General features: G+C 40.2%; 2 protein-coding genes across 2 annotated transcripts; one reads left to right on the forward strand and one right to left on the reverse strand.

Annotated features, from left to right (window-relative positions):
• Window positions 1–9,475: 9,475 nt before the first annotated feature.
• Window positions 9,476–13,045, reverse strand: LOC144660242 (uncharacterized). The gene is made up of 3 exons (XM_078520842.1): window positions 12,881–13,045; window positions 12,389–12,586; window positions 9,476–9,999 (listed from the first exon to the last, which is right to left on the reverse strand). Exons 2-3 carry the CDS (start codon window positions 12,576–12,578, stop codon window positions 9,692–9,694), a joined length of 498 nt encoding a protein of 165 aa, XP_078376968.1. The 5' UTR covers window positions 12,579–12,586; window positions 12,881–13,045; the 3' UTR covers window positions 9,476–9,691.
• Window positions 13,046–16,888: 3,843 nt separating this feature from the next.
• On the forward strand, window positions 16,889–21,852 carry LOC144659385 (uncharacterized). Its single transcript, XM_078519794.1, has 4 exons — window positions 16,889–18,296; window positions 19,636–20,003; window positions 20,716–21,134; window positions 21,320–21,852. Exons 1-4 carry the CDS (start codon window positions 16,895–16,897, stop codon window positions 21,660–21,662), a joined length of 2,532 nt encoding a protein of 843 aa, XP_078375920.1. The 5' UTR covers window positions 16,889–16,894; the 3' UTR covers window positions 21,663–21,852.

A 21,852-nucleotide genomic window follows, 5' to 3' on the forward strand; every position in this document is an offset into this window, starting at 1 on the left:
CGGGCCTACACGACTCCTACGTTCGTGACATTGGAATATTTGCCGTTAAATGTTTAAGTTCGGTCTTTCGACCTTATTTGCTTCTGACTTCTTTCTGAGGGTACTGTTTTAATTTGGGGGCAGTATGTGGTAAATAAAGGTGACGGGCCTACACGACTCCTACGTTCGTGACATTAGAACATTTGCCGTTATATGTTCAAATTCGGTCTTTCGACCTTATTTGCTTCTGACTTCTTTCTGAGGTTACTGTTTTTTTGAGACATTATGTATTGAAGAGAGCCGTAAGATGATTGTGGCCAAGGAATTCGAAGTGTCTAGAGGCGTTTTACAAGTCCGCGTTTTACTAGTCCGCGTTTTACTAGTCCAGTCCAGTCAACAAGTTAAAGACACATCAAGACCACCCCACTGTGAATTGCCATAGCACAGACAAAATTATAGTCAATATCTTATGTGTTTTTAAGAGAATTACATAAGAATCAAGGCATGTCTTGTCTTGCCTTACATTGACATGCAATAATTTGGAAATACTAAGCTCGTAACAGTTTAAGACAGAATCCATCAGGAATTTGAGTAACATTAATTTTAGTTACGCAAAAATTGAGCACCAGAATAATTTAAATCCTTGTGTTCTTTCATACCTTGTTAAAGGCTTGACATGTGATAACACCAACATAACACCAACAACAGTTCTTTATCAGTGGGGATTGAAGAAAAAAATGGAAACATCATCACACAGTTGACCCCCATGCAAAAACACTCCAGGATGTCACGGGACTGTTTGGTGTCCGTCTGCCAATTTCTAACTTCAAATTCCAATGTTAAATTCACATTAAATTTTTAATATTTCTTAGTTGTCTAAATTTTACTAATTCTTTTAAAAAAACTATCACCTGCCAAACATCCCCAAAAATCACTCAAAAAATTACAAAATACCGCAATACATAGATACATGGGATGAGTGAAGTTTCCTTGTATTCCTTGAAACACCAACAAGATATTTCCGTTTAAGGTGGCTGATAATGGGTTTCAGTATTTCCCAGTCCTTATACTTTGGTTCAGTACTAAAAGCCTTCATCAATTGCTATTACAGTAATGGTATGAAACAAATGTTCAATCATTCATCAACAAGTTGTGATCATTTTCTTGACAATAGTAGTTCCCCGGTAAACAGTTGTAGTACTGTCCCATCAAAGTGCAATGCCTGGAAAATACCGAAAAGCACACGACCGTCAGGTGAAACCGCACCTTACAGTATTACCAATACACTGCACTTTGCTAAGTCAAACTTTACATTGTCTAGTCGTCTACTTCAATCGTTTATTTGTATTGTGTGAGATACATTTATAAATTGAAACCATCATGTCATTAAGTAATAATGCAATCTCGACAACGTTCTGGATATTATATTATGCACACTAATACAGCTCATGCAAGCCCTGTGACTTACACAAACACAGTCGGACTGAGTGCTACTTAAGTAACTGCTTCGTGGTTTCTGCTGTACTGAACCCTGCCTTTCAAGGCAAAGCGCCCGATTTTAAGCTTCTCAAGCTTCTCAATGTTCTTGTTAAAATAGTTTCCCAAGCCGACTAAGCTAACTAATAAAGGTCGAGTGTATCTTTCAGTAAACAAAACATGCCGTTATGACGCCGGAAATCCAGCTCACGCATACTATGCCCCGTGACTCACGCAAACCTCCGACTTACGTGCTACTACAGTCATTCCTTTCTAAACATTTTTTTTGACCACCACCGTACCTTTCTACCCAAAAAACTCATGAAACCGCCCGGTTTTAACCTGTTTTAACCTTTCAAAAATTAGAGCGTTAAAAAATAAGATCCGTAATCACAAACAACATACAGCCGTTTACCAGCACTCTTTAAAACTCCTGAAACCCTTCAAAATCAGGCAAAATAAATCTTTGAAATAACCTTTATCAATGTTTCTTATTTTTTATTCAGTTCTATAAAATGCCTTTCGTACACTACTGTCAAACAAAAATTTCAATTTCCTCAAAGTTTCAAGACAAAAGAATAACAAATATTTCGTGCACAATGTAATTTGATTAAGCCAATATATCACGTCTAAAAATACTTCAAGCAATTCAGTGAAAACCCGTTTTTTTTTCGTATCAACGAAAACCAGTTTCGAATAATCAATACATGAAAATAACAATAAGATCAAAAGGAAGAAAGGAACCTTTCTAATTATTTGAAGACTTTCAAAGCCGTGATATTATGCATCCAATCCGCGATAAAATTTAATTACAACAAAATCCAAGTTCTCATTTTGAAGTCCATTTTTTTCAGTTGATACCTTTATCCAACTTGTGAAAAATTCCATTCAAGTTCCTATTAATACTGTACATTCCCAATGTTTTGCTCAGGTCTTCAGAAGCGTCTTACTAACCAAATCTAAAATAATTCCAAAACATGCTGTACAAACATTCTACTCTTTGTGACAAACAACTTGACGACCAATTGTTCAGAAATGAAAATCGACACAGTTCTTCCTAAATAAAAAAAAAAGTTTTACGGCGGAATCAGGCTCAAAAAATATACCGCAAGATCACACCCCCATTCATAGTCAGAAACCAGCAAACCATCTAGTTTGCTAAAAAAAAACACTGCGTGACATCAATGACGTTACCTTTTTCATTTACAAAAATAACTTTAACTTGTCAAAGTAAGTGCAATTTCACAATGGTGAATATCAGTACAGTATGGGACCCAGTTCTCGGCCGGATCCAGTTCTCGGCCACTTTGTGTTTAACGCGTTTTTTCACACTCCAGTTGAATTAAAAGAAAAAGGTAATTCCTTCAAACGATAGACTGATTCATGTGCTTTAAGTATCTTGAGTTTGATCGTTCAATTCGATATAGAAAGCTCACACGTCGAGTTTACGCGGAGGTAGGTGAATTTGCATTCCCGAAAAATTTGTTTGTTTACGGCTCCTTAAAATTCATGGATGTAGTTAAATTCGTATTTTATCCAAAAGCCCCCACCAAACCAGCTAATTTTTGGCATGTGAAACGTAGAATAATTCAGCTTTCTGCTTTAGTTAACTTTTCGTTGAACCGTTGTATTTTTTGGTCTTAATTTACTTCGAAATTTTTTCTTGCGACGTTTGCGTATTTGCCAGTTCTCGGCCACCCTGCTCGCTATCACAGCTTAGCGCTTGGTTTTTAATATAATTTCATCTGCTGCTGCCAGAATGAACGAAATAAATGTTTTAAAAATAAAGTTCAATCTTATCTCTAAGTTTTAAGCTGACTCTTGTCTTGTCTATTATTTCTACAACACTTAAATCTTTCAAGACCTTTTCACTGCAAAATAAACCATCTAAATGCACGGGTCACACAATGCGGTTTTGCCAGAACCTGCACATAAGCAACTAGGCGCGTTGAAATCCTTCTTTTCTAAAGTAAAACAAAGCCTCATAAAAATAATTTGGGATCGATATAACATAAATAGGTTTACAGAGTGATTTTATGACTATGAAAATTAATTGAGCATTTTTTTTACAGATAATTACGCACAAGCTTTTTAGAGGCCGAGAACTGGGCCAAGGTGGCCGAGAAATGCGCCCACAAATGGAGCGTTTATTTTTATTATTGCTCGGGCAAATTAATTTTTGACCGGTCGATAGCTTTACACCAAAAAGCTGAATAATGTAGCTAGCTCTAGGAGAAATTTCAAGTTCCTGCGGTTCTTCTGAGGTAAGAAATACAAGTTTACGTCAAAAGTGGCCGAGAACTGGGCCCCATACTGTACTTTGCCCATGGATGTAGTTAAATTCGTATTTTATCCAAAAGCCCCCACCATACCAGCTAATTTTTGGCATGTGAAACGTAGAATAATTCATCTTTCTGCTTTAGTTAACTTTTCGTTGAACCGTTGTATTTTTTGGTCTTAATTTACTTCGAAATTTTTTCTTGCGACGTTTGCGTATTTGCCAGTTCTCGGCCACCCTGCTCGCTATCACAGCTTAGCGCTTGGTTTTTAATATAATTTCATCTGCTGCTGCCAGAATGAAAGAAATAAATGTTTTAAAAATAAAGTTCAATCTTATCTCTAAGTTTTAAACTGACTCTTGTCTTGTCTATTATTTCTACAACACCTAAATCTTTTAAGACCTTTTCACTGCAAAATAAACCGTCTAAATGCACGGGTCACACAATGCGGTTTTGCCAGAACCTGCACATAGGCAACTAGGCGCGTTAAAATCCTTCTTTTCTAAAGTAAAACAAAGCCTCATAAAAATAATTTGGGATCGATATAACATAAATAGGTTTACAGAGTGATTTTATGACTATGAAAATTAATTGAGCATTTTTTTTTACAGATAATTACGCACAAGCTTTTTAGTGGCCGAGAACTGGACCAAGGTGGCCGAGAACTGCGCCCACAAATGGAGCTTTTATTTTTATTATTGCTCGGGCAAATTAATTTTTGACCGGTCGATAGCTTTACACCAAAAAGCTGAATAATGTAGCTAGCTCTGGGAGAAATTTCAAGTTCCTGCGGTTCTTCTGAGGTAAGAAATACAAGTTTACGTCAAAAGTGGCCGAGAACTGGGCCAAGGTGGCCGAGAACTGGGCCCACAAATGGAGCTTTTATTTTTATTATTGCTCGCGCAAATTAATTTTTGACCGGTCGATAGCTTTACACCAAAAAGCTGAATAATGTAGCTAGCTCTGGGAGAAATTTCAAGTTCCTGCGGTTCTTCTGAAGTAAGAAATACAAGTTTACGTCAAAAGTGGCCGAGAACTGGGCCCCATACTGTACTTTGCACCGTAAGCTTTTTTCTCTGTCCTTCCGCCGAAGCAAAAAAACACAACCTGATTACACATTAACCCAAAAGTCGACCAAGTGTGCCTGCAACGATTTCCTGTCAAAACTAAAATGAAAACCATTGCGGTATGCGTCACCCGTAGCGGTTTTGTAGCAACCCCGAGCTATCCCCGTCTTTTTGGCCGCGCCAGGAGACTACGCTCTAGGACGACCAAAGGGTAAACCTTAAATCGGCCACGCCCGATTAACAAGTCAACATTGTTTCCATGGTGGATAAACTGGGAAACATATGTTTCGGAAGCAAAATTTGTGTCTGGAAGCAAAACCGTGTTTTTGACCTGAGGCAAAAACATTTTCTTGTTTCCATGGAGCAAAATTTGTTTGCGCTACATATGTTTCCCGTGCGGCTAAACTGGAAAACATTCGCCTCGGTCCGCAACAAATATGTTTCCGACAACAGTTTCCGAGTTTAGCCAGGCCTTTTATGCAGGTTTTAATGATGTATATCAAACACGAGAGACAGTTTTTCACCACATTTCCAAACACTAAGAAGAGAGTTGAAAATAAAGAACGGAAAGTTGAACTTCCTCAAAGGAAGTTTTTAAACTTCTTTAAACGTCTTCTTTACGTAAAAAAAACATAAGAGAGGTTAAGCATGACGTTAACCCTCCTGCAAACGGCAAAAATTCAACTTCTGCCGTCTGCCGTTTGGCGTTCGTACGCGAAAATGAGTAGTTTTGTGTTTGTCGTGAATGTGGGATTTTTTCCCCTTTTTTATTATAAGGGATTAATTTTAGAATTCCATAAAAAGGTAACAAAATGAAAGGCAAGCGCTAGCTCGCGTTTGCCGTTTGCCGTATAACGTCATGCTTAATCTCTCTATTGTTTATTTACCCACGAAGACGTTCATGTCTGAAAATAAACGCTAAAAGCGCGAAGAGAAAATTTTAAATATGCCTCAGCAGATGCTTTCCTCGGCAAAGCCGTTATCTGTCGGGTACAACTTTAATTTGAAAAAATTGAAGGAGTTGGTCCTGGACAGGACGTTTTCATGTTGTTCATAACATATGACAAATTGAAATTTCCGTGAATATAATACTCTTTAGTTATGCACACGAACATGTTTTCCTTGAGAAGTTTTCAAGTGACCGCTCCTTGACAGTTTCCTTCCTTTTCGCATATGACAATTTTTATTTACTTGTGTGTACGACGAAATACATCAAGTCATGCAAGTTTTTGAACAACTGAAGGAGCGGAATAATCAAGTAGTAAAAATTGCTTGTGCGAGTCGATAAGAAAAGGTTGTCGAGAAATTACGAAGTATGTGACGTTTTTAGATATTCCTCTGTCCATAAGATTGTGGCTTTAAAAAAGCGGATTAACTGTTACTGTCAACCTTCAAATGAAGGTCATTTTAACCGTCAACAGACCGTTTCGGCTTTGGTCTCGGTGAATAATCGTTCGGAATTCGGTGAAATTCTGCTCGGAAGACCCACGATTAAAGTGTGATGAAACACTGGAGAGTTCTACTGCTCAAACTTACGTGACATGGGTAAAGTATTGCCGGGGGGGGGGGGGGTAGAGTGCTGTTTTCGGGAGAGAAAAGATGTCGGCCAGTTACGATTTTCGAGAAGGCAACAGAGGCTCGTAAATTCGGGTAATAATATTCTGTTACCTAAAATTTTTTCTGAAGTTTGAAAGTTCAGCTAGCGTATCCGAAAAGATAAACTTTTCTCAGCGTTTGAAAATAAGGCTTTAAAACGAACACAAAGGACACTTGAAACGTAAAAGACGTGCCCCGATACCAATGGTAAACTGAGTCTTCGACTTATTAAATCGTCAAAGGTATAATGAATGAAAATTAAACTGTCAAAATGGGAGATGAAGGAAATTTTTACCATCAACTGTCAAAGGAGGTCTCAACGCTGCTTGAGACATAATTGGCAAATTTATTAAAGGTCCATGGATGAGAAATTTTACCGAAAAATGACGAATGAAAGTAATTCAGCATAACGAAAAAGCTGGCGACTGGTCATTTATCCATACAATTGTTAGCGCACTGAAATCCTAAAAACGCTCATAAAACGCACAGAAAAGCACTTAAAACTTCAAAACTAGCAACAATGGTGTTAGTACAGGAACGAATTTGTAATTTAAAATAAGGTTTCCTAGGTGCCTATTGCCTGGATGTGTTAGGGACTGTTCATTTTTTAATGGGTGGGGGGGGGGGGGCTGGTGGGATTTGATCGATAGTCGCTGCTATATATGATGGCCCCCCCTTCTTCATCGGAAATTTTAGCCTGGTCCCCCCTCGAGGTCCAATTTTTTTCGATGACCCCCCCCCCCTTACAAAAAAATACGTGACAATCAAGTAAATTTATTATCAAGCTAAAGAGTGTATCAGTTGTTCAGTCATAATAATAGACAAGTTATTTCCTCCAAATAGCTGACATTGGCTTTTATTTTTTTTTTGCGTGATGGCGTTTGTTAGTATGGGTTGACTGCATTTGTAACCAATGAGCTATTGGGTTGAGTTAATGCCGCTTTGTACATATAACAAAGTAGGGGGGTCCGGGGGCATGCTCCCCCGGGAAAAATTTGAATTTTAAGAACCTCAGGAATGTTATTTTGGGCATTCTGGCAAGGTGTTAAACTATTATAGAAGCCCTCGTTACAACACTAAAAATAAGAATTATTTTCAGTGACCCCCCCTTACAGACCATATTTTTTTGGCTGACCCCCCCTTTTAAGCCATATTTTTTCGCATGGCCCCCCCTCAAATCCCACCAGCCCCCCTACTCCATAAAAAATGAACGGTCCCTTAGGTTCGCAAGGTATTTTATTGTGATAAAATGTGCAGCCGCCATCTTTTTCCGTACGACCGGATTGTTACTGTTATGTACTGCACAGGCGCGTAGCTAAGGTTTTTGGAAGGGTGTTCGTATTGACAGGAATATTTATTAAGTGGGGGGGGGGAATTAAATACGAGCGCCGAAGGCGCGAGCCTCTAGGGGGGTCTGGGGGCATGTCCCCCCCAGAATATTTTGAAATCTAGAGGCCCGGAAATGCTATTTTCAGCATTGTGCACGTCAATATTTCAAACTTGATGGAGTGTAAAATAACAGGTATTTTTAGTCATACACGTAACAACAATATTTCCGGCGTTTTGTTAACTTGATACATTCACACATACATACCGGCTTAGTACATTAAACGTTTTACGAAAGCTTGACGCGTGCTGCAAAGGCATCTCAGGGTAAAAGCTTAAGCCCCCCACCCCCCGGCTCCACCGTCAATGTACTAAAAGCAGCGTCAAAGCGTTAATATGCGCTAAATACACGTATCACCTGGGTCTCCCGAAATTGTATTCCCCGCCTTTCGTCTATGGAGACTCCATTTATCAAATGCCGAACTCCTGTTAAGGAAATCTTTTTCAACGATGGGATCACTTGTATCCATTCTCCGTTTCCTTGCAAGGTAATTTAAAAGCTGCAACACTCAAAGTTTGTTTTCCATTCCCCCACTATTTGCTAAAAGCAGAAAATCAACAATTTGTGTTTTCAGTCCTCCATTATTGACCTCCAAAGGGGGTTCGTTCGAACCCCTCGAACCCCCCTCCTACGCGCCTGCTGCATGTTGACCGCCAAAGGAGGGTCTGAATGGGTTTGATTATAATGGGTGGCATAACATGACAACTCAGTGACAAATGCATATCTGGGTAATTATTTTTATTGCGGTCTCGTTGGCCTTAATCTTCAAGCGGTCATGTCAAAGAAAAAGGTCATTATGGGTTGTAGTTCACAAACGATACAAAATGATTCACCCATGCCGTAAAACGGTCGTTTGCCGATTGACATTAAAGCGTCAACAGACGCAAGAATGCCTAACTTTGTCCTCATTCGTTCCTTGTTGTCCTTTCAGACCTTTTGAATATTAACGAAGGAAACGCGAGCATGTCCCCGAGTTTTCCCCAGTCTCCCATGACTTTCCCTTAATTTCCGGCCAGTAAAAGACGAGAACAAAAAGTCGACTAGGAACGACTTCGTTTTCAAGAGCCCTTCGTTTTCTCGTGCCAAGGCCCAGCCGGCTAAGAGAAACGAAAGGGCTATGGGGACTGGAATGCGGTTTTGAGGGACAAATTATTTTAAATTATGGGTGAGACACCTTGTTTTCTGGTCGTTTTTATACTAGAGACAATAAAGTCGTCCAGAAGTCTTTAACGTCTAAGACGTTAAAGACGCCTGATATAAAAAAAAAGGACGCATTTAGTAGACGGCTTTTCAGAAAAAAAGTAATTAAAAAATATAAAAAAAGACTGGGTTCTAGATTCGGAGGACACTGGACACGAAGACGTAAAGCCATCAGAAGTTAAAGGCGTCTGTCTTATTTACCGTTTTTATACTAGTTAACGGCGTCTCGTTTTTATACTAGACGCCTTTAGCGTCCGAGACGTTAAAGCTGTCGGTTAAGAGCGTCGTTCAGACGATCTTACGAAGAGACGTTAAAGCCATCAGACGTTAAAGGCGTCTATCTTATTTACCGTTTTTATACCAGACGTTAAAGTCGTCTCGAGACAGCTTCAACGTCTCAGACGGCTTTAACGTCTCTAGCATAAAAACGGCCACTAATTACTCTTACAGCACATACGTTCGGATCATTTTACATAAAAACTACTCCGACGTTGTTATTCCATGAATATTTTATTTGTTCAAACTAGCTGAGTTCACTAACTGAAGCTGCTCGTTAGGAAAATCTTCGTAAGCGCGAAATTCTTCACGAGTTTCACATTATGTATTTACTGTTGTGAACTATGACTGAATTTGTTTTTGTGCGATATTGGAAAACGTTCTAGAGAAAATACTTCATTAATACAACGTAACGTTAATTCTAATTCAAGTTAATGATGCTTCTTGTGCTTCTTTTCGTCGCTGATTTTCTTTCCTTTCTCTTCTCCTTTTTTGCCTTTCTTAAATTTCATGCAACCAGGACTTCCGCAAGGTGAGGTTCCCGGGTATGGTTGTTGTTGGGGGTATGGTTGTTGTTGGGGGTATGGCTGTTGTTGGGGGTATGGTTGTTGTTGGGGGTATGGTTGTTGTTGGGGGTATGGCTGTTGTTGTGGGTAGGGCTGTTGTTGGGGATATGGTTGTTGTCCGGGGTACTGAGGGTAGCCACCACAACCTCCTCCATAACAGTCCTTTCCTTTCCCTAGAAAACAAATTCAGAAGCAAAAACTGCACAATTAGTTTAAAGTAAAGAACTCATTTATTTTAGGGAAGTGGTCATAACAAGTGTACTCGACGAGGACCCACCAAGTGGAGGGGTAGGAAGTCTCTGCAAGAAACCACCTGTCTGATTACCCAAATGGACAAAATTTATAGGCCTCAAATTTGAGTTGAGACTTTCATATTAGGTGTGCATGAAGCTTGTATTACTGGAGAAATGGCACAAGGAGGTTTGAAGTTTCTACTCCTGATAGAGACACCATCTTTTAAAGTGGGAGGGGGGGGGGGGGTACCCGAAGAGACCACCTGCTTTTTTGCACAGTGGTGGGTCCTGTCTGAGTAAAATAGTTTCGACAATTTCCTTTATTACATGCAAGTTTGAGGTTTGAAAGAAGTTACTATACATTGGTTCTGTTGTCAACACGATGGAAAATGCTCTCACCGGATAAATCGATATGCAAGTGGGCAGCGGGATTTGTTTTGTTTAGAGCAGTTTTCAATTGAGTGTCGTAAAACCAAAACCAAAGTAATTACTCTGGCCAGTCACAAAGGACACAGACAATCCAGTGAACCAATCAAAACTCGAAGCAAAAACATGAAGCTGGCACGAAGCGCGGGAAAACGTGCGCGAGCTAGTCACGATTGGTTTTAGTTTTACTCCTGATTGGCTAAAAAAGTGGCGCGAGATTTTTAAGCCAATCACTAAGCGTAGTAATGCAAAACCAAAGCAAACGCAATTTACTTTCGACACTCAAGTGAAAACCGCTCCAATCTATTCCGATGGATAGCGTCAACCATCCTATGAACAACCTGAGCCTGAGTCAAATGAATGTTTCTATCCTCCTGCGAATATTTACACGTAAATATTAAAAAAGATACGAGTAAAAAAACTATTACTCCCGTTGAAATCAAGGTGCTGATTGTTTTCGTTGTTTTACCCCGATTTATTTTTGATGAGTGAGTGATACTGCACCGGGTTATAAAACAAAGTACAAGTTGTTTTTGTAATATCTTAGGCCCGGTCCAGACGCCGTACTTTTCATGAGCCGAACTCATTTCGAATTTGGACCGACCCAAATTGACAAAAGTACGCCTCTTGATTCAGACGCCGTACTTTTTGGCCGTTCCGAGGCCGTTCCTAATACAGTTCCAATAATTGAGATAAACTGCTGGCAAAATACATTATAATAATTTATGAATTAGGATCGACACATGAAAAGTACGGCGTCTGAATCAAAGCCGTTCCAAAGGCGTTCCACAGGCGAAATTCTCGGCCAAGCCAGGCGGGAAGGACGGGTGAGCCGTTCCAAATTTAAATAGCTGTTCTAATTTGATTCAGACGCCGATCTTTTCATGTACTTAATTCAAGGAATTAGGTTCGGCTCATTAAAAGATCGGCGTCTGAACCGGGCATTATTTCTCGTGAATACAGAAATATTGCTGTTCCCCCTGGATGAGATGCTCGTCCATCGCAATTTAGCCCTAAACATTCTGTCGGCTGCGCAAACAGTTCGCCGGCACTCATTTATACACCTGGGTGGAGAGAGGCACTGAGAGAGTAAAGTGTCTAGCCCAAGAACACAACACAGTGACCCCGGCCAGGGCTCGAACCCAAACTGATCAATCGAGAGTGGAGTGCACCAACCATTAGGCCGTGACCACGCCTTCCACAGTCTCAGCTTACAACATAAGGACTACATTATCAACGAAACATGTCTCGAAAAGAATAAAGAATCGTTAACTTGTCGACACATCGAAACCACCAAATTCTCGAAACTAACCGTAAAAGAAACATATGCAAACACAAAGTTAAATTTCGAATATGGAAATTCAAAATTGAAACTTCGCCTTTGTCCGTGTAAAACGATTTTATTTATTTACAGTTTTATCTTATCTTTCCACGGTGTGAATTATACTTGAACAATAGCTTCACCGGCAATCCTTTGTTTTCACTGCAGTTAATTTCGTCAACTGTTTACAACTTTTGATGAGTCATACTTTTTTCGATAAAGGTCCAAGAAATCCATAAATTTAAAAAGCGAAATTTTCAGAAAAATGTTCGAACGTAACAGCATTTCTGATGCTTATTAACCGATATAAACCTGTTTCTTTTTTGTTTTATTTTTCTTAGCGTGCAGGTTGTATCGGTGATACACGCTGTTACAAGCATGACCTAAATTCCGAGTTCATCATTATTTTCACTGCTAACTTCACTTTATTTTCTCTTTTATCTCGATTCTCAGAGCTATTGTCGCTTAATTCGCCTATGTTTCAGACCGACTGAATTAAAGACGCTTTAAAAAATCACAGATCTTGTTACCAGGTAGTGCAAAAAAACCTTGACTGTAACATTTTACGCGGCTAGTACGCACCTCCGCCGGATCCGCTGCCTGAAGCGGACGAGTCTTCTACATTCTCTTCTTCGGATTCATCAGAATCTTCCGATTCGTGTTCGTTGGCGACAGCCTTTTCCTGCTTCTTGGCGGTAATAGATTTTCCTTCAGTAAACGCTACCATCATCACGGCCAAAAGGCAAGCAATTAACAGTGTAAATCCCTTCATTATTGATTCTAGAGCAAAGGAAAAAGGGGATAGATTGTTAGTAAAATTATCCTTGTTACGCTGTTTTTCTACATTTTATCATAAATTTAGATTCAGTGTGGATGAGAAAAATTAAATTCATGGATATTGTTTCCTTATATTTTCCATATTGTTATCAAACGAAGTCTGGTTCAAAGATTATGAAAACAAAAATATGGTAGCTAGTGTGCAAAGATGGCTATTAAAGGTCAATTTCCAACTCGGCGGGACGCAAGTTGACTTTACCTTGATAAAGGAATATACATTTCAAAGAAATCTCTTACCTTCTTAAAAACTCCTTGCTCTTTCACCGTCACCTGCAAAACTGAATTGAACTGATTTCTGGGGGGCAGCGAGTAACTATATGGAAAAGCCTTTAATTATTTAATAATGATGAAACGGGTCGGATTTTTGCCCTGACGAATCTTATTGGTGACACCACGTGCAATGACCCGAGCACTTTATTGAATTTACTGATACTTGTGGATTATTTGGTGTCGAGTAGATTCTTTTACTTATAGTTCTGTAAAATAACCAACCCTCCCAAATCTTTCAATTTTCTAAATTGAATTATCTTTCGTAATTTAGTTTTAAAATTATGAAATACCGTGTCACGTGCCACAAGAATGCAACCAAGTCCACTTTGTTTTCCAAACAATAGTTATCTTGTCAAAATATAAAATGCCAAGTCGTGTCGGCGCGCATGTGTCAGGTCAAGTGTGACCAGTTAACTAGTGAAGTCGCTTACAGTAAAGCCTCGGGGCAGCCAAGATTTTTTTAAAGAATTTTTTAGCCCTCAAAACTGCCAGCCCTTAAGCCATGAATTTCGTGTTCAGTTGATCGTAAGATCAAGACGCATCGATCGCGCGACGCGTATCTGATAAGTATATATGTAGGCGTTCCTTGTTTTACTGGTTTGTTGAATACCCTCACCTGCCTCCTCCACTCCCTGAAATCCTCGTGCTTTACATAAATATATCGAGTAAATAAATGTCGTATTTTTCGAGTTTAGCTACCTTGGTGAGAAATCTCATTTATTGACCCATAAAATTATCAGAGTAAAAGCAAAAAAAGAAATCTGTGGCCTACACTTTAAATTTAAATAAAAACGTATCACAAAAATGTGAAGCTTTTTTATCCTCAGTGTGAACCCTGGCAGAATACAACAACCTGCTTTCATTTGTTTAGGCAGTTTTTAAGAGGCGCCGAGGCGGTATCCGTGAAAGGTATCATATATTCATACCTTTTGCTTCTTTGACTATCTAGTCACAAAGAAGAAATTTTATAGAGGTGCAGATTTATTGCTCAAAGGAAAAAAGGACCATGATACGACATTTTCAAACAATGTTTACAGTAGAGCTAATTTAGCAACCGGCTTGTTGATATTACTCGGGAAATCAACCGTGACTTGACTATGGTTCCTATCGACAGGCCAAAAAAGCAGCACGCCATAAAACTCGGTGCGTTTTGGCACTTAAAACTAATTTTTTAACTAATATTTAAGGTGATTTTTAATAAGACAAGTAAAGATGATAATGACGATTTTTTAGTCAGTGAAACAGACATACCCAGAAACAAAAACTCCAAGTTTTCCGAACAGGAGACTGTAAGATATCGCTAATGATGTTTACTGCTATGTTTACATGAAGTGCTACGCTTTATTTAAAATGGCATCAACAAAATTTCATTTGTTTGTAAATATTTGTTCATAAGCTAACTTAGCAAAAAGACAGGGAGAATTTTCTAGGTTTCGTTTTTATTGATACCATATGATCAGTTGGGCATCTGGAAAGCCTCATGGGCACTCGAAAGTTTCGACCAAATTTTCTGAGAGGGTGTGAAATTCTCGCGGCAATTTTATATAGGAGACTTAACTGGCGATATTTTAAGTTTATGGTTATTGGAGAAACTTCAGCGAGCTTTTACCAAAGATTACCGTGTTTCTTGACTTTATTTATAAAGCTCTCTAGTTTCCAGTTCCCTGCTACGGATTCGGGACATCAATGACAATTCGAGAAACGTTTCTGAAACTGCCTGCGATTCTTTTCTTCCAAAAGCGGAGGTTTCGCGCAGAATTATTCTTGTTGTGCGTTTAGCCTAAATTAGCCAACTGAGTAAAAGTAGACAATCATGTTTCTTAAAAATTAATATGTCGCCCATGTAAGGAGGTGATATGAATTATTTTTGTTTAGCAAGCCACCAAATTTTTTGTCGCGTCTATTGCAAGTTACATTTACTCAATTTAGGCCGTAGGTTATTTTGGTGACGACCGACTAGACAAGAAGTTGATCTTTCGAAACAGGAATTTCTCTGTCCACATGGATACGTTTATGTCTGTAAATGCATACAAATTTTTCACCCCTATGAGTCCGGTATATTACATAAGGTTTATATGCTTGACCACACGAGAACGATACACTCAATATCTATCAAATGAGGGCGCCTGGGTACAAAACTGATATAAGAATTTGCATTGAGCATGCGTATGACTTAAAGGGACTGTGTCACGGATTTTAGCCAAATTTAGGCATGGGAAATGACCATCAAATTCAAATAAATTCAGTTTTCAAAGTAAGTCTGGTTTGCTTATTACTTTAAATTATAATTCCCTGGAGTCACATGGATTTGGTTGCAATGAAGCCTATGAATGAATGAATGAATGAATGAATGAAATACTTTATTATAGTGTCAAGGTCCAGTTAGCTTTAAAAAACTAATTGGGGACACTATTTACATTAAAATCTAGCTAAGGGCTTACTATAAAGTTAAAAATATTTAGGAAGCCACTTAAATTCTAAGAAAAAAGAACCGTACTACAAACATGAATAGATCCAAATTTTTTTGTCACTTTTCACAAGATTCCATAGAAGTAATTTCTTGTGTAAACAGTAATATCTCAAATAGACGAGTATTTGGTAAAATCTTAATAAAATAAACTTAAATGGGACCTGTGTCACGGATTTTAGCCAAATTTAAGAGCGTATGAGAAGGTGACCATCAAGTTCAGTGAAATATAATAATAACCTCTTAAACTGTGAAGGGACATTTTACAATTGCACAGAAAATTTTGTTTTGTTATGGTTTTGGTAATAAAATGAAGGTACGGATGGCCAAAAGTGACGACGATTGAAACGCGATTGCGATATAAAACGGAGTTTTTGAAAATTTATTGTTGGGCTTGAAACGCCACAGATTTTCAAAGTTAATCGCGTTTGTCTTGTAACTTTAAATTTCAAAAATAACGCCATGGGAGATCGAGAAATATTGTTTGAATCAATGAAGACGCTATGGTTGTATGGTCATTTAGATCCATAGGACGGGAAAAAATTCCATTTGCGAACATTTAGGATTCATGGCGAGTATTTGGCAAAACTAAAAGGTAATATAAACTTCACTCAGCCGTGACACAGTCCCTTTAATCTAAACAGCCGTGTCGCAGTCCCTTTAAGGGTTACGAAATATACAATTTGTGTTGATCAGAATAAACATGAATTGATATTTTGTCGACACTTAACAGAAAACTGGGTGCGAGCGTAGTGCGTGAAGGATCATGGTCAGATGGTTTGAAGAAGAGTCCGTCGAGAAACTTGTGAGATGTATCAGTTCCGGATTCCCCCACCGGCAGAGGAAAAGTGGTCAGTAAGAATCAGAGAAATACTCTGAAGCTAGAACTAACAGATCAAATTCGCTTGCTGTTTACGAAACAACACTGATCAGCGCCCAAAGCAGCCCCACTACCAGCAAGAATTTACTGACAAGACTTTTCGAGCTTTCTCTCAAAAGATAAAAAATGAGACGAGACTCTCTGGAAGCTCCTGTAAGAGACTAGAGAATTGTGGAACAAGATTATTCAATAAAAAATAGCCTGTAGTACAAGCGTATTATTTTGAGCCAGCGAGCGCACTTTGACCGAGTGAATTCCATTTTGAATTCTGAAGACAGGAGAGGCTTGGGGTGAGTGGAATTAAAGCGACGGTTTCAGTTGCGACTCCAAAATGGCGTTAGGAATTTATCCAGTGCTCGCCCAGCGAAAAACTCTGTATTGCAGGCTGAGAAAAAAATGTTAAACAGTTTCTTTTCGTTTTTAGTATTTTGACAGCAATAAATCAATCATTCGAAAAGGATGATTAGAAGCCAAACATTAATCACGATCGACTTCTTAAGTCTGCAGCGCGCGCTAAAAGGTCTTTTATACGTAATCAATTAATTGAACGTAACAGAGCTAAGTATTGCCACGAAGGCATAGTGGAAAGAATGGTGTGATTTTCTGTTTACGTTGTCGACAAAATTTCGCCAAAATGCCTACCCTAGTCGAGTTAGAGCAACTTCTAGACATTTCGCTCACAACACCAGAAGTGGGAACCGTGAACTTTAACATTTTGCGCGTGTTTCTGCGTGAAATTCTGCGTCACCTCAACATTCAAAATAAGATCATAGACATCGATCCCATTGCAGAGGAGCTAAAATCAGCGTACGACTTTATCAAAGACGGATATGTCGAAGTTAGTCAAGCTAGGTCTCCGTCACCGATAAGACCACAAACTGAACCAGTCAAAAGGCCGCAAGTCGAATCAACCGTTAGGCCACAAACCGAACCACCAGAGATGCCACAAATCGCCGTTGAAACACGTACAGAGCAAGAGGGACCATCAATAGTAGAACAAGCCGGAGAGGAACAGCCGCAAGTCCTGGTTGTAGAATGTAAATCGGAGTCGTTGGTGGTGCCGGAAAAAGATTCGTCGGCGTCTCCATCGCCACCGAAGTCATCGGGGCTTACAGTTAAAGAACCTCCAGCCCCATCTCGGAGTGCTGTGATGTTGTTGGGGCGATCAGATTCTCTCAGAACCTTGAAGAAGAAGGTTACAGAGCTTCAAGAGCGGGTGGAATTCCTTGAATCCCAACCTGCCCCCTCGACACCCCCGGTCCCAGTACCGGATCCTGTGAGGTCTGCAGCTTCTTTGGTGAGGAAGGAGAGCAGGACGCCCGCTCATGACTTCGTGGAATTAATCAACATCAAGCGAAAACTCGAAGCCTCGGAAAATTCTCTGGAGGGTTTAACAGAGATGGTCGATGCCCTAACGTCCGATCTGAATGAACTGAAAGAAAATTTGCCGAATGGGCTGAAAGAAAATTACAGTGAAATGCGATCCGAAATTAAAGAACTCAAAAGTTCCCTTGATGCCATAAAGAATAAAGGGCAGGATGAGGATATATCCAAATTGCTGGAGAAATTGGAAGATAACAAGAAGAAGATGAGTGAATTAGAAAGCATGCTGGCAAATCTAAAGGAAGCCATGGATGAGCTAACGAACAAAACGGGGAACGTTGGCAAGAAAGAAATTGTTACGACAGATCTGCCACCGAGGGTTTCAGAAGCTCTGCAAGCTCTCAACGAGCATGAGAAGAAACTTCAAGGGTTGGAAGCTCAAGTCCGAGAAGTAAAAGGGAAACTTGAAGGAACAGACGAGAAGACAAGCGGGGCGGGACAAGCTGCAAGCGACGCATTAGCTAGACTTGAAGTGTGCGGCGAAGGAATTAACGATATGAGGGACAAACTAGCGGCCCTGGAAAATGAGCTAAAGAACCAAAAATCTCTCATTGAAGACAACGAAATGCAGACGTACCAGTTAAAGAACACGCTGTCGCTGATGAAACGCGAAAGTGTAGAGCGAGCCAATGAGGAGGCAGAAAAGAAAAAAGGTAGGGGAAGTATTTATGTAATTTTTTTCTTATCCCGTACGTGGAAGATATTCAGCCAATAAAAAGTTATAATAGCATTTTCGTTTTTTGTCGGAAAGCACATTGTATGCGGATCATCACACCCAGCGTCCATTGCGACATTTCCAGTTGTTTCCCGCATTTAATTATGTGCCACGCCCGTAACAATTTCCAGTTGATAGTTGCGCAGTAGTCGTCTTCATTATTTTAATAAGTTCTTTACTGATGCTGGTCTGTCGAACATTCAGTTTGCTGTTTAAGGCCCGTGCAGTTATACGTGTAACATTTTCTTTTAACTTGTCTCGCAACATTGTTGCACCGCACGTTGAAAAGTGTTTGCGCGTATTACCACCCGTGTAAGTAGACATGAGTTCCAGCGCCGCCCCCCCGAGGGGGGGGGAGCCCGCCCGCGCCCCGGGGGGGAGGGGGAGGACGGGATTCAGACATGAGTTCAACTTTGTGCAACATGTTGCCGCAACTTGCAATACACTCTTTTTTTTAAATAAGAATACAGTTTTTCCGACCCAGGCTGAATATTCTTATTTTTATGCCGATTTTAGGCTGAAATATTCCTATGAACATTCTTAGAAAATAACGTTTGACATTTCCGTTTTAGCAAGTATTGGGTAATCAATTACACGTTTTTGGTGTCCAGATCTGTATCGTGTTACATTGTGTACATGTACCATTGCTTTTCGTTGCAGCCTGGCCATTTTGGCTTTAAACAAAGCATTCCTCACAGAGATAAAGTGACGGACATGAAAATACCTGATTTTAGTTTCAACTAAAAACTATATTCTTTTCAAAATCTCAGCCTCGGGTTAATTCTTAAAATATTCTTAAAAATTCGCAAATTTCAGCCTCGATATTCTTATAAACTAGATTCTTATAAAAAAAAGAGTGTACAGGAGGTAATACGTGCAACAACCCTGTACAACTTGCAATGCCGCAGTGTTGCGATACAAGTTGAAAGAAAATGTTCCCCATAACACTGGGCCTTTATACGTTGGCAATGTTTTAGTTAAATCTGAGGTCAGAAGGATCTTGCTTTACCTGTATTATTACAGTGACACACTAAAGACTGGTTTTCACTAGCGACGCAAGCACAAGCGTAAGCACAAGCGCAAGGATAACAGCTCTTATTTCACCGCAAAAACGGCTTCGTTTCAAGCAAAAGCACAAGCACATTGCATTTAAAAGCTTTTGCTTGTGCTTGCCGCAAGCACAAGCACAAGGATCAAAATTTGTCGTTTTTGCGTGACTGCGCTTGTGCTTGCGTCGCTAGGGAAAACCAGGCTTAAATGATTTTTCTAACCAATAGAAGAAGAAAAAGTCGCTGAAGTGGAAACTCCGACTCCCAGGCGCCGCTCGTATAGCGCCGACAGAGATGAACTGAGCCTGATTCGAACCATGATATTTGACTTGCAAGAAGAAAAGGAAAAGCTGAAACAGACTGATATTCGTTTGAGCGACGAACTCTACAAGAAGCAAAAACATCTGGACGACCTTTATAATTTGATTGACGAACTGAGAGACTTAAAGGCCGACAAACAACTCCTTAGCATGGGATTTGAGCTGAAAGCTGATAAAAGAGAGGTGGATACGAAGATTGGAAGGGAAGACTTCGAGCACTACATGAGTCTTGTCGATCAGTCCTTGAGGGATCTGCTACAAAGATTAGATGGACACGTGAGTAAATTCTTATGGTGAAGTCACAGCGCAGTAAAATTTCTAACAAGGAGATATCTTAGCCAGGCAATGTGTCAGTCAGTTAGTCAGACGGTCTGTCGGTCGGTCAGTCAGTCAGTCAGTCACTCAGTCAGTCAGTCAATCAGTCGGTCGGTTGGTCGGTCAGTCTGTGAGTCAGTCGTTCAGTCGTTAAATCAGGCTGTCAGTCGTCCAGTCAGTCAGTCAGTGAGTCAGTGAATCAGTGAGTCAATCAGTCAATCAGTCAGTCAGTCATGCCCAGTCAGTCGTTCAGTCAGTCAGCCACAGTCAGTCAGTCAGTCAGTCAGGCGGTCCGTCGGTCGGTCAGTCAGTCAGTCAATCAGTCCGTCGGTTAGTCTGTGAGTCAGTCAGTCAGTCAGTCAGCCAGCCAGCCAGCCAGCCAGTCAGTCAGTCAGTCAGTCAGTCTGTGAGTCAGTCGTTCAGTCGTTAAATCAGTCTGTCAGTCGTCCAGTCAGTCGGTCGGTCGGTCAGTCAGTCAGTCAGTCAGTCAGTCAGTCAGTCAGTCAGTCAGTCAGTCAGTCAGTCAGTCAGTCAGTCAGTCAGTCAGTCAGTCAGTCAGTCATTAACTAAAGAAGACAGTCACTGTCAGATAACTGAGTAGGAGATAAAAAACTGAGCGCATGGCTGTTCTATTGCATTAGTATCCGCCTACAAAACTCTTTTTTTTATTCAGGAGGATGCGCTAAAACAAGCACTAGAAGGAGTCAACTCTGACGTCGGCAGAAAGCTCGATAAAGAAGAAGTAGAACCACTGAAACGGTATCTGGAGGCGCGCATGGAGAATATGAAGCCAAAACCAGTGGAAAAACCACCCCCAGAGGAGTTCGCCGCAGGGATCCGGAAACAATTCCTGGTGGATCACAACTGTATATCATGTGACCGCCCTGTAAAATACGCCAGGGAGGAGGCGTTCCCTCCATTACCCACAGTTCACTCCATGCCGGGAACAAAGTCGAACCGTCCCTACACCACTTTTGAGTTGGAGCAGATACGTCAGCACATGCTCCGGGGAGGACTGGATATTAGTAAGGAAAGGTTTGAGCTGTTGGAAAAGCAGCGGACCAAACTACAAAAGGAAATTTTACGTCTCAGGTTGGTATCCCTGTATTCCTACACGTCCAAGTAATGACAGAACCCTTTCAAATTTTAAATTCACCATTCAGTTCAAATTTTGAATCCGTTTGGATTTCCTGATTCGACTGAGCTTTCCAATCTTCAATTTCATTGAATTGGTTTAATATCTTTTATGTTCGTTCTTTTCTTTTTACTTTTTTCAGTGGAGTGCGCAATCTACAAGAGCTGGCCGAAGTGACTGCAAGAGCGTGTGGCGGTGTTCACACCCTCACCTACCCCCACAGTCAGTCGGTTGTTCGTGGCCTCCAGTTGAACACCGAGTTCGACTTCCTAGTGCCCCAGAAAGACTTTCAACCTGTCGATATCTTAGGACAGGACGGGCACATCTATAAAGGATTACTGGAAAGTCTCCCGCAACTTCCCCACATTCCACAAAAGAGCAAGTCCGCTGGGATGAAAAATCCCCCACGGAATTTACGGCGGAGTACCACCCCGACATCCCCCAATGTCCAAAAAACTCTTACTGACGATGCGGAAAGTTCTTAATTTGATTTCTTGGATTTATGATTTTGTTTTATGGTTTCAGTCAGTTTTTAGCTAAGCAGTGGGTTTCATCTCTGTCACAATTGTCACGGCTAGTAACGTTCAGTGTCTTATTCTGTAAAAGCTGAATTGTAGTAACTTTACTTCCCAAAGGAATATTCCTTGAAAAGCAATGGGCAAAAAAACGCACTTA

This window comes from Oculina patagonica, chromosome 7 (assembly GCF_052425735.1).
Source record: "Oculina patagonica isolate OP01 chromosome 7, crgOcupat, whole genome shotgun sequence".
Taxonomy (NCBI): domain Eukaryota; kingdom Metazoa; phylum Cnidaria; class Anthozoa; order Scleractinia; family Oculinidae; genus Oculina; species Oculina patagonica.